This window comes from Rhinatrema bivittatum, chromosome 10 (assembly GCF_901001135.1).
Source record: "Rhinatrema bivittatum chromosome 10, aRhiBiv1.1, whole genome shotgun sequence".
Classification (NCBI taxonomy): Eukaryota; Metazoa; Chordata; class Amphibia; order Gymnophiona; family Rhinatrematidae; genus Rhinatrema; species Rhinatrema bivittatum.
The window spans coordinates 47,440,545-47,453,779 of NC_042624.1; the positions used below are offsets into that span (position 1 = coordinate 47,440,545).

General features: G+C 45.7%; 1 protein-coding gene across 1 annotated transcript in view; it reads right to left on the reverse strand.

Annotated features, from left to right (window-relative positions):
• The window catches only part of COL11A1 (collagen type XI alpha 1 chain), a 623,839-nt gene that overhangs the window by 249,687 nt on the left and 360,917 nt on the right, over positions 1 to 13,235 (reverse strand). Inside the window, 1 exon segment of the mRNA XM_029618381.1 lies at positions 1,522 to 1,566. Coding sequence (XP_029474241.1) covers positions 1,522 to 1,566 — 45 coding nt within the window.

Here is a 13,235-nt window from a genome sequence, read left to right on the forward strand (position 1 = left end):
AACGCGTCCCCATGAGGAAATTGCTAAAGTCCTCCCCCCCTTGCGCGTGCCGCCCTCACATACGCGAGCAGATTATAAAATCCGGCACGCACCTGCGCGCAGCCCAGGTAGTTTATAACATGCATGCTCCGGAGCGCGCAGGTTATAAAATCAGCGTGTCCACGTGCGCTCGCAGGGAGGCGCACCCACGTGCACGAGCACACACACATTATAAAATCTACCCCTAAATGAGCCTAAAAGCAACCAAAGAAGAAATCCACCCAAAGGAAAAAGGAACCAAAACAAAACTATTTGGCTTGCACATCTCTAATATATTCCCTGAAGAATGACACACAGGTCCAAGCTTAGCTTTCTCTCTTGAAATTGTCCATTATTTGAATTAGACAAACATTTTTAAAGGACACCAAAAGCCTGCCAACAAAATCAACTAGTTACATATCAAAAAGGCAGGGAGAAAAAAGAAATCGCCAAGGGCAATTCCCAGGGCATCAGACAAAGCAGGCTTAACCCCACTAATAACACGTAAACATGTTTCAAAATAGGAATTGTACTTGCTTCTATAAATTATAATACAAGAACTCATAACCCCTCCCCCCTTCTCTATCCTCCCTTTTCCCTGTCCCCCACCCTTCTCGTAACCTCCCTCTTCCCTGTCCCCCACCCTACTCATAACCAAGTCATATTGTACATATTGTATATAGGCTATTTGCCATTTCTATATACCCACTAATATTTAATTCTAATTTTATTCATATGTTACAATGTTCCTTATATTTATTGTTTAATCAACTGTTCTCTTGTTACAATGTAAAATAGGGCAGCTCCGGCTCTATTCAACCTGTTTTCTGGAAACCGATGTGATATCTCGATCGAATGTCGGTATACAAAAGAAATAAATAAATAAATAAATAAAACTTCGCTTTCTATTTTCAGCCATTTGCTGGTTTGCTAAGGGCCCATTCAATTTTTTACATAACTGATTTGCAGGTTGAATACTGGGGCATTACTTGTCCAAAGAAAATCTAAATTGACTGAGCAAATGGACTGATGCTAGCTTTTCTGATGAATGAAGCCTCAGTGTGGAAAGGTTTTTAATTTGGTGCCAAATGGAAACAGAAAGTCATGCCACTCGCTCAAATATTTCAGCTTCAATTGTTCCTTTGCCAATTCTCCAATAAGGAACTATACAGGAAGTAGGCAACACTATAAAACTGCAAATCTTAAAAGATGCAGGCTACCAGGAATATGTGCTTCATTATTGTATTATATCCTGAAGAAACTTGACTAAGTGATTAAATGCCTATCCAGGCAATGAGAAGAGATTAGGAACTTGCCAGAATAGGGATCAATAAATATGGCTGCCAGTTCAAACTCAGTAATAAGTTATGCCTTTCTCATTATGTTAATCCTTAGAAGCTCGAAATAAACAAGCTGTAGGGTTGGTTAACTTTACACATTTTCTGAAAAGCTAAAGAAGAAGCACGAGTGTGTTCATGACCATGCAAATGCACTAAAACATACCTGACCACCTTTCTCTCCCGAAGGGCCTTCTTTGCCAGGATGACCCTAAACATAAAAACAAAGACATTGTAGAAAAAAAAAAAGGATTAATGCCTAGGAATGCTTTTTTCTTTTCTTTGTTAGCTGATATGAAACAGAAGAGGCTTTTTAATTCTGTTCACTTTTTTAAAGTCAAAAAATTTGTGCTTTTAAGAGGTCCCTGATAAATAGCACCTGGAATCCTAAATTCCCCTTTTGGCCAGTTTTATTTGCAGAGTTCAAACAGAGATCATGGAAGATTTCCCATATTTATATCATACTACATTTGTTCATGCATTCTTGGAAGAACCATGCCTTTTTCTGAAAGGTTAATTTCCTATGCTATGTTCCAACTATTGGCAATATTTCTAAGACTATTGTGTTAATTACTCTGATATTCTCTTTTTATGTTTGTTCACATTTATGAAGAACTGACCTTGGACCATTAATTTACTTCACATGTACCAAATAGCCTCAGATGATTAAGACATCTGGTTATTGGATTTCAGTACATGAACCTACAGGTGACCTAAATGGTTATGAGAGCATTGTCAATCAAAGCCATTTCTTAATCTTTTCCTGTAGGCATGTAGCTTTCTGCTTTGATGAGCAATTGTTCATTTCTATACTGAAGCAGTTTTGAATTTCCAAGATACGACATTCTGAAGAACAGTCATACTCAAAAATCTCATCATGGAAACAATTACAAATGATAAAACAGAAGAGAAATAATTTAATTTCCCACCAGTGGTATACCTAAAGTATTTGGCACCAGGGGCGGATATTTCCTTCGGCACCCTCACAAACCCCTCACGTTCCTCGGTTCACTTCCTCAACGTACCCCTATGGTTCACTCTCCCTCCCCACAAGTGACCCCCAGTTCACTCCTTCCCTGTCCCCTCTGGAATCCTTCACTCATGGGCTCCTCTCACTTTGACAGAGGAGGAGGATATCAGCCTTGCAGCTCCTCCAGCGCCAGCATGTCCTCCCTCCTCCCCTGCCAATGGTGGGGCACAAGCATTCATGCCCTGGAAAGAGAGGAGGAGAGAAGGGATGACACATTAGAAGGGCTTCAAGCTGTCCTCCTCCTCTTGTTTCAAAGTGAGAGGAGCTGGTAAGCTAGGGGATAAGAGTGGGGTGTGGGGAGGGTAGATTGTGCCATCCACTGCCACCAATGTTGCTCTTCCAGGGAAGGTGAGAGGGAGAGATGAAATGCTCCATCCACTGCCACCAGTGCTTGTTGGCTGATGGCACCCCCTTCTCCTGGCTGTTATCCAGGGCAGATCATCCCCCTCACACCCCCCTCACCCCCCCCCCCCTTAGTATACCACTGTTTCCCAACACAGTTTTCTATGAGATACCATACATTTGTTTTGCTGTTGAATAGAAAAGGTCACAACTGTTGCGACCGTCGCTGCCCGACGTCTCCACTCCACCCACCTTACCTCTTTTGCGACTCCCTCTTTGGTTGATGGAAGCTTGGCTGCCGCAGCATCATTTTGCTAACCTCCTCCAGTGTCCCCGGACCGGCTAGATGCTGCCTTCCACCATGTTCTCCTGAAGCCTAAGGGCGCGCGCACGGCACGGCCCCGACTCAAGTACCAGCTGTGACGCGAACCTCAGAGGCGTCCCCCTGAGATGACATCATCCTCACCGGATACTTAAGGTCTTCATTTTTGCTAGCTATTCGAGTTAGCAAAGGCTTCCTCCAGGTATCGCTGCGGATGGGATTCGCTCTGTGCATACCTTGCTACTCTGCCTCCTCAGACTTTACCAGGGGTATCTGCTCCTCGGGAGCCTTGCTCTCTCTCTTGCTTTTCAGGTCGCAGTCTGGAACCGGTACTCACTCCTCGGGGGCCCACGTTCCTGCACCTGCTACCGAATATTACTTCTGCCAGGAAGTCACCGCTGCCTACAACACCAGTGAGTTACCATCTCTCTCTCAGAGCTTTCCCTGGAACCAGGTGCTTACTCCTCGAGGGCCTACTTCATTCCAGCCTCGGGGCTGCTTCAAGAGACTATTGTGTGACTGTTACCATCAAGGTTCTGTTCCTGAACTCAGCATACTCTGCCTACTCACTAAATTCAGTTTCTCTACAGCTCAGCCATCCTGGGATCGCTGTTCCAGTGCTTGAGGAACTACAGCCCAGCCGGGCTATTCCAGCTCTCTACTGCCACCTCTGGTGGTTCACCATACAGTTTAATAAAAGATCTAGTGTGTGTCTGTCTCCCAACTCTGAGCCTGACCGGTGGCCCCTCTCGGGATCTTCCCCTGGGGGCATGGTCATCTGCCACCGGCCCAAGGATCCACCTACAATTATCACAAATAATAACAGATTGCTAACTCCGTGGATCTGGCACAGCTCAATGCCTTACAGTCCGTACTGGGCCTGGCCCCGCTCATTTCAGAGCAGCAAGACGCCTTGGAGAAACTTACTTCAGCATTCCATCAGCTACACACACAGAAGGTTCAAGGCACAGCTTCCAGCCATGAAGGTCAGTTACAGGAGGTAACTTTAAAGACTGCTGTACCACTGGCAACTCCAATTCATTTTTCCGGAGAAATCCAGAAGAACCGGGGTTTTTTAAACCAGTGCTACATGCAATTTGCCTTACAGCCATCTTTATTTCCTACGGCTCTCTCCAAGACTACCTACATCATTTCATACCTGGATGGTAGGGCTTTGTCTTGGGCATCTACCTTGAGGGAACGCAAGGACCCCATTTTGCAGGACATAGAAGGATTTATGGACTTATTTAAATCCGTTTTCGATGACCCTTCTCGAACTTCTGTTGCTGATTCTGCTTTGATTGAATTGAAGCAAGACAAAAGATCATTGGCTGAATTTGCCATAGGGTTTAAAACTCTTGCGGCGGAACTCTGCTGGGACCCCAAATGTCTCAATACTCTCTTTTTCAGAGGCCTGGATAACCGTTTAAAGGACGAGCTGGCTGCTCGTGAAACACTTGACTCGCTGGATGGATTAGTAGCCTTGGCCACTCGGATTGATCACCAGCTTCGGGACAAGGTGAAGGAACTCCGGCCCAAGGTGTTACCTGGGTTGAAACAGGCTAGTGCTATACCTGTACCTCGGATGGTTCCAGTAATCCCTGCTGCTGATAAAGATGAACCGATGCAACTTGTTCATGGACATTTGACTTCCAAAGAGAGGACTTTGGAAGAGGCTCGGCCTTTGCATGTATTGTGGTGAGCCCGGCCACGATGTCTCTACATGCTCCATTCATCCGTAAAACGGACGGGCCTAAATCCTGCAGGAGGACTGTTCTTAGGCCTCACTACACCCTCTCCTCCGCTCTCTCTCCCAGTCTCCTTGACCTATGGAAAAGTCATGGTTCAGGCTCCTGCCCTGGTGGATTCAGGGTCAGGAGGCAACTTCATTCTCAGACGTCTAGTGGAATACTTGAGGATTCCCCTCATCAAGTTGAAAGATACACTACTGTTATCCTCCATTCATGGAGAGCCCTTACCGGGTGACGTGACTTGCCAAACCATACCAGTTACTCTCTACACCGGAGCTCTCCATACGGAATCGCTCTCCTTCTTTGTATTGGAAAGGGCTATGTACCCTATCATCCTGGGGTTACCCTGGTTGCAAGTGCACCAACCCCAATTTGACTGGGCATCCTTGGATCTCTCCCGCTGGGGCCCAGAATGTCACGGGAAGTGCCTTAAGGAAATCTCGCCTATCATTTGCATGCCTTTGACTCCAGTGATGCCAGGACTGCCACCCTAATATGCATCCTTCAGGGATGTATTTTCCAAAGAAGCGGCTGATATTCTTCTACCACATAGGCCTTATGACTGTGCCATAAGACTGAAGCCCAATGCTGAGCCACTGAAAGGACGGGTGTACCCTCTCTCAGCCATTGAGAATAAAGCAATGTTGGAATGCATTGCAGAAAATCTCCAGAAGGGCTTTATCAGACCATCAAAGTCACCAGCCGGCGCAGACTTTTTCTTTGTGGGGAAGAAGGACGGTACACTGCATCCATGTATCTATTACCGAGGTCTAAATGAAATTGTGATCAAAGACCGTTACCCCTTGCCATTAATATCAGAACTGTTTGACCGGCTGCAAGGGGCCAAGATATTTTCAAAGCTCGACCTGAAGGGGGCCTACAACCTCATTTGCATTCGGAGCAGCGTGAATGGAAAATGGCCTTCAACATGCGAGACAGCCACTTCGAGTATCTAGTAATACCGTTCGGTTTGTGCAATGCACCCACCATTTTACAAAATATGATGAACAACATCTTACGGGATCTGCTGTACAAGAATGTTGTGGTCTACCTGGATGACATATTAATCTTCTCCCAGGATTTGGACACCCACATTGCAGATGTCAAGCAAGTACTCCACCGTCTTCGCGAACACTGGCTGTACGCCAAACTCTCTAAGTGTGAATTTCACAAAGACTCAGTGCCTTTTTTAGGCTACATAGTGTCAAAAGAAGGCTTCCAAATGGACCCTCACAAACTTGAAAGTATCAAGAATTGGTCCCAACCTACTAGCCTGAAGGCTTTAAGGAGATTCTTGGGCTTCATCAACTATAATCGAAGCTTTATAAAGAACTAATCTTCTTTAACCGTATCCTTGACTGCGATGACTCGCAAGGGTGCCATCGCTTCAAAATGATCAGCGGAGGCCATTTCCATGTTCGAGAAATTGAAGACTGCCTTCTCCACAGAACCGTGCTTGTGGCATCCAGACCTCAACAAGCCCCTTATCGTTGAAGTTGATGCTTCAGAAGTGGGTGTAGGGGCTATGTTGAGCCAAACAGGAGACTCAAAAGCCTTATGTCCCTGTTCCTTCTTCTCACGAAGATTTTCTCCAGCTGAGAAAAACTATGGGATCAGCGATAAAGAGCTCTTGGCAATAAAGCTTGCATTCGAGGAATGGCAGCCTTGGCTCGAAGGCGCTCAACATCAAATAACCACATTCATGGATCATAAAAAGCTAGAGTATCTCCACCACACACAACGTCTGAATTACAAACAGGCCAGATGGTCCTTATTTTTTAATCGTTTCGATTTTGTGCTGAAGTTCCGCCCTGGAGATAGAAACACCAGAGCAGACGCTCTGTCACACTCTTCATTCGGAGGATGTGCCTGATGATCCATAGCACATAACTGACCCAAAGAAGATCCTCTTGGCATCCACCCAGTCTGTACCCACTGGTAAAACAATCGATCCTAAAAGACTCAGGCAGAAAGTGCTCTTTTGGGTGCACGATTCCAAGCTGGCTGGTTATCCTGGCCAAGCCATACCCTGATCAAGATACAGAAGCTGTATTGGTGGCCTACTATCAAAAAGGATACCTATTCCTACGTGGCATCCTGCACCAATTGTGCCAAGAATAAACCCGCTTATGGACAACCATGGGGTCAGATGCAACCACTACAAGTTCTGGATCGGCCCTTGTCACACATCGCTACTAACTTTGTAGTCGATTTACCAACTTCCAGAGGAATGAACACCATCTGGGTGACAGTGGATCGATTTAGCAAGATGGCACACTTCGTGGCACTCCCTGGCATAACTTCAGCCTTTGAGCTTGCAAAGCTCTTCATAACGCACATATTCCGCCTCCACGGACTACCTTCTCACATCGTATCCGCCCGTGGGTCCCAATTCATGCCACGATTCTGGAGGGCCTTGTGCAAGATGAATGGCCAGATGGAACGGATGAATCAAACAATGAAGCAGTTTGTTCAAGCTTATGTCACGTCCCGACAGAATAACTGGGCCGAATTGCTTCCATGGGCTGAATTCGCCATCAACTCTCATCCAGCAACATCTACTGGATTGTCACCTTTTGAAATGGGTTTTAGACATTCCCCTTCACTGCCACTTCCATTGAAGCTCTCAGTGACGTCCCCAGCAGCTCAATCCACTGCTGATGATATCCATAATCTGTGGGTTCAGACAAAGGACATGCTAATCAAAGCGAGTGACCATGCTAAGAAGTACTACGATGCGCACCATTCTCAAGCTCCAGTCTTCAAGCCAGAAGACAAGGTCTGGTTGTCAACCAAGCACCTCAGACTTAAACTACCCTCCTCTTGTTTTCTCCTCGCTACGTGGGACCATTCCCAGTCCTTCAACTTATTGGCAAAGTCACCTACTGTCTGAAGCTACCACCTGGTCTCAACATCCATAATGCTTTCCACGTTTCACTTCTGAAACCGCTCATACTCAGCGAATTTTCTTCCAAATATCAGGATCCACCTGTCATCAATGCAGAAGACGACTTAGAGTTCAAAGTCAAAGAGATTCTGAATGTTCGAAAAAGAGGCAATACTTTTGAATATCTTCTATGGGAATGTTTCGGCCCCGAAGAAAACTCTTGGGAGCCTCAGACCAATATCCTTGACAAAGAGATGCTTCTTCAGTTCCACATCGCGCATCCTTCCAAACTCAAGCCTGGGAGGAGATTGCCCTTTGAAGGGGGTTACTGTTGCGACCGTCACTGTCCAACGTCTCCACTCCGCCCATCTTCCCTCTTTTGCGACTCCCTCTTTGGTTGATGGAAGTTTGGCTGCTGCAGCGTCATCTTGCCGACCTCCTCCGGCATCCCCAGACTGGCTAGACACTGCCTTCCACCATGTTATCCTGAAGCCTAAGGGTGCGCGCATGGCGCGGCCTCGACTCAAGTACCAGCTCTGGTTTGAAACTCAGGGGCATCCCCCTGAGATGACATCATCCTCACTGGAAACTTAGGGGTAGATTTTAAAAGAAGCGCGATCAGCCTACTTTTGCTTGCGCATCAGACTCAAGCAAAAGTACGCTGGATTTTAGTAGATACGCGCGGAGCCGCGCGTATCCACTAAAATCCTGGATCGGCGCGCGCAAGGCTATCGATTTTGTATAGCCTGCGCGCGCCGAGCCGCGCTGCCTCCCCCCGTTCCCTCCAAGGCCGCTCCGAAATCGGAGCGGCCTTGGAGGGAACTTTCCTTTGCCCTCCCCTCACCTTCCCCTCCCTTCCCCTACCTAACCCACCCGCCCGGCCCTGTCTACACCCCCCCCTTACCTTTGTCGGGGGATTTACGCCTCCCGGAGGGAGACGTAAATCCCCGCGCGCCAGCGGGCCTGCTGCGCGCCGGGCCGCGACCTGGGGGCGGGTACGGAGGGCGCGGCCACGCCCCGTACACGCCCCCAAAACGCTGCCGACACGCCCCCGGAACGCCGCGACGACCGGGCCCGCCCCCCAACACGCCCCCGACACGCCCCCCTCTGAGAACCCCGAGACTTACGCGAGTCCCGGGGCTCTGCGCGCGCCGGGAGGCCTATGTAAAATAGGCTTCCCGGCGCGCAGGGCCCTGCTCGCCTAAATCCGCCCGGTTTTGGGCGGATTTAGGCGAGCAGGGCTCTGAAAATCTACCCCTTAAGGTCTTCGTTTTTGCTAGCTTTTCGTGTTAGCAAGGGCTTCCTCTAGGTATCGCTGTGGATGGGATTCGTTCTCTGCCTACCTTGCTACTTTGCCTCCTCAGACTTTACCAGGGGTACCCGCTCCTTGGGGGCCTTGCTCTCTCTCTTGCTTTTCAGGTCGCAGTCTGGAACCGGTACTCGCTCCTCGAGGGCCCACTTTCCCAGACCTGCTACCGAATACTACTTCTGCCAGGAAGTCACCGCTGCCAACAAAACCAGTGAGTTACCATCTCTCTCTCAGAGCTTTCCCTGGAACTAGGTACTCGCTCCTCAAGGGCCTACTTCATTCCAGGCTTGGGGCTGCTTCAAGAGACTATTGTGTGAGTGTTACCATCAAGGTTCTGTTCCTCAACTCTGCCTACTCTGCCTACTCACTATATTCATTCTCTACAGCTCAGTCATCCTGGGATCGCTGTTCCAGTGCCTGAGGGACGTTCCAGTGTCTGAGGCAGTAGTGAGCTGAAATAGCCCAGCCGGGCTATTCCAGCTCACTACTGCCACCTCTGGTGGTTCACCATACAGTTTAATAAAAGATCTAGTGTGTGTCTGTCTCCCAACTCTGAGCCTGACTGGTAGCCCCTCTCGGGATCTTCCCCTGGGGGCATGGTCATCTGCCACCGGCCCAAGGATCCACCCACAATTATCACAAACAATAACAACAACCTTCACAAATCCCTTCTTTAGAAGACAGAACTCACTATTACCCTACTGGCAATAGAAGTTCAAAGTGCCCATATTATTTGGCATACTGATTGTAACAAAACAGGGGTATTAGCTGGTATTGTCTTTATTTGTCTGCCCTGTAAAACTCATTTCCCTTTAAAAACTTTTTATTTTCTACCAATTTTAAATTAAATAGCAGATGGCAACATAAAAGTGGGACATTCTACTGTCACCAGCAGTTGGAGCTGAAGGGGTTAATTCCCTGAAGTAGCACAAGGCTGCTAACATCATATTGAGTGTCAAGTAGTGTTCAGATACTAGCTGACAGAACCTGTTAAGAACTAGCTGAGAAAGGGAAAGATGGTCACAGCTGAGAGTAAAACCTGGAAGAAACATTTTCCAAAATGTTTGAGTGCTCTAAAACCTTATTTTCTGACAGGAAACAAAATAATCAGTATTTGTCTCTCAGTTTAGAGTAACAGAACATCTCAGTATCTGGGAGATTACTAGAACCATCACATCTGACATTGTGTTAACTCTGTACACAAGTTCATTTAAATATGTAAATATATAGATCCCTGTCTGTTATATACAGTATTTAATCCTTTTGTGTTCACTCTACATTCCTGTTAAGTCGTGTCACTATTTGATCTTTGGGTGTGTGGTCTGTAAATGCTTTGTTGGGAGCTTTGTGATGTTCAGGTTTGTGGAGTTGCAGCATCCCCAGAAACCATTAAGGGATAGCTTGTGGGCAAGGTACTTGCCCAGAGGCAAACGAGACCCCAGTTGGTGGGTGGGAGATAACCAGGACAAGGACATCTGTGCAGGCGCACGAGAGGCCTGTGCAGTGCTTGTTAGGACCTTCAAGGGGCCAAGTATTGACCCCTTGTAGATGTTAAGGGTAGAACAGAGGTCTTACATGACAGTGATGTACTGGACAGAGGCTCTCAGGAGCCCTTGGTTAAATGGTTTTATAAAAATAAAGAGGCTTTCATTGATCAAAGCAGAGTTGGTATTAGCCTCTTGATATAAAATCAGTAGCTCATCACTGTGTCCTTTCACTTTTCTGTTGTCACTTCCCCTCCACTTATACCTATACTTGACTTTGCAAGGAAAGTCAGAATACATGGAAAGCTTTCCATGACCTTCTCCTTGGGAGGGGTGCATGGACACAAGTAGTAATGGGATGTCCATGCCCTGGTAACACCCATGAGCTCCTTTCCTACTCCTCCTCCCCTCCATGATCCACAGATACTGCAACTGGGGGAGGGGCTCATTCAGCTTTTTCTGGACCACATGGTGGCCCCACATTCCTTTCTGCCTTTGTTCGTCAACCTTGTGGTGGAGCAAGATGTATGGCAGTATGGCTACTTTCAGATTGATACTCAACATACCATGCAGCCTATGGCATTCCACAACGCTTGCAACCGACCATCAAGTTCCTCATTGGCTGGCTGCTTGGGGATGGAGGTGTGGCTTCTGCTCTCAAGTGAGCAACACATTAACTTGCCCACCCAATCCATTATTCAGCTAGCTGGGGAATGATTTATTTAGGTAAAATTTTCTTCTGTATAGTTAGAAAAAACAACTTTACAGTCAAGGTATGAAAATAATGTTATTCACAGCTCACATGTGCCATGAAAAGTGCACTGATCATAACATACATGCACTATACATAGTGCACTGTTAGTTCATAGACCCGAAATTTCATCATGGCAACTGTCCCAAAGATCAATTTGCCCAGGGGAGTACTCCTCACATTTAACCCACCACCCCCTATGGATACTCCCCTGTTCCAACCCTTCCAACCCCTCAAAAAGCACATCTATCCACCATAAAATACTTCTTTTTCTGCCATCTATCTACCTTAAAAACCTTCCATCTCTGCCCTCCCCCGCAATGGACATTGATCCCACTTCTTCTGCAGACTTGGCCCAGGAACACTTCAAAATGTTCCCCCTCAAGCCTGCAGAAGCAGATTCCCTTTCCTCTTACTGGCTCAGTATGCATTGATGATTTAGTGCCATCTAGTGGTATTAAGAACTTTGACCTACAAGTTTGTGATTATGAAATGGCAGGGGGTCTGAGACTTGCTACCTGATAAAGCATTCATCTACTGTTTCATGTCCTTACCTCCTATTATCTTCTCCTCCCCCTCTGGTCAAGTAACTTCCTGTGTCCAAAGAACAGTCTAGGACTCCAGATTCCTATTCTACCATGAGGAGACCAGCAAGTGTCACTACTACAGAAGACCCAGATATTTCCACCTTCCTAGATGATATAAGAAATTCCTGCAGTATTCTCACCTTCAGTTTGTAAAAAGCGTGGAAGATCAGGATGTTCACATGGTAGCTCACAATCATACAGTATTAGAATACTATGTATGTTTAACTTTTTATGCTGAAAACACATCTTTTCTTAGCATAAAAAGTAAAGGTATGTTGAGTAATTTCCTATAATTAATACTTTGAGGTAGTCTAATAAGAATAGCCTTTGGTTTCTATCTCTTGACCTCCTTAATACACCATCACCTTCAACTAAGAATGCATAACTCAAATCACAGGTAATTATCAGCCTACAGAGCCCGCGGCAGCAGTGTTTATTGCATTAATATGAGCTGTCTCAGCCAATGAATTAGATTTTTAATTATGAACTATTCCATTGCAACCAGCTGTGTGGCGGTTATACTGCATTTTAAAGTGATTTCCTACATTATACCCTGTAAAGAAAAACCAAGGAAACACTGTTCATCCTTGGACATCAAACAGAACCACAGTAAAAATCTAATTACATTAATGTTTCAGTAAAAGAACATGTTCTTCTTTCCATACTTACAGAGCATATTATATATGATTTGCATAGGACCAAAGAGGTGCCAGTCATTTATTTATTTATTTATTCATTGATAATTACTTATAACCCGCTTCCTCCAATATTATAGCACAGCATATTCACAATCAGATAAGAATAAACATAGATTATTGCAACACACATAATCATTATTACAAAAAGCATTAGATTCATAAAACATTCTAGAACAAAACAGTTACAAAACTTTTTAATCATTCACTATATTCTAAAAAACAAAGTTTTCAGATCCTCTCTAAAATGTAAGTAAAGTTTTCAGGTCCTTTGTAATATGTTTTAAATCATTCTGAACTCTATTGGGAGAGCCATCCCCAAGAATGCATCAGCTGCTGACAGTACTCTTAGGAAGGGGATAACTTAAGCAATCCTGTACCTTCTGACTGCATTCCTAATGCTGCTTTATACCATTGCATTTTAGATGCAACTATACACCTATACTCTGATGAAAACAGTTTATGCATTAGCACCATCAGTTTAAAATGGAAGCAGCATTTTACCAGCAGTCAAATGTAGCTCTCTTAACATAGGAGGGATGTACTTGTACCGCTTACTGCCACTAATAATCCTAGCAGCACATGCTGCACCAATTGTAACGCTCAAAAAACCAACCCATAAACTATTGCAATGGTCCAATTGTCCCAAAACAAGAGATTCAACTACAGATCTTAAAAGATTAGCTGACAGCAATGCTGTCAGTGGCTTCAATAATTTCAAT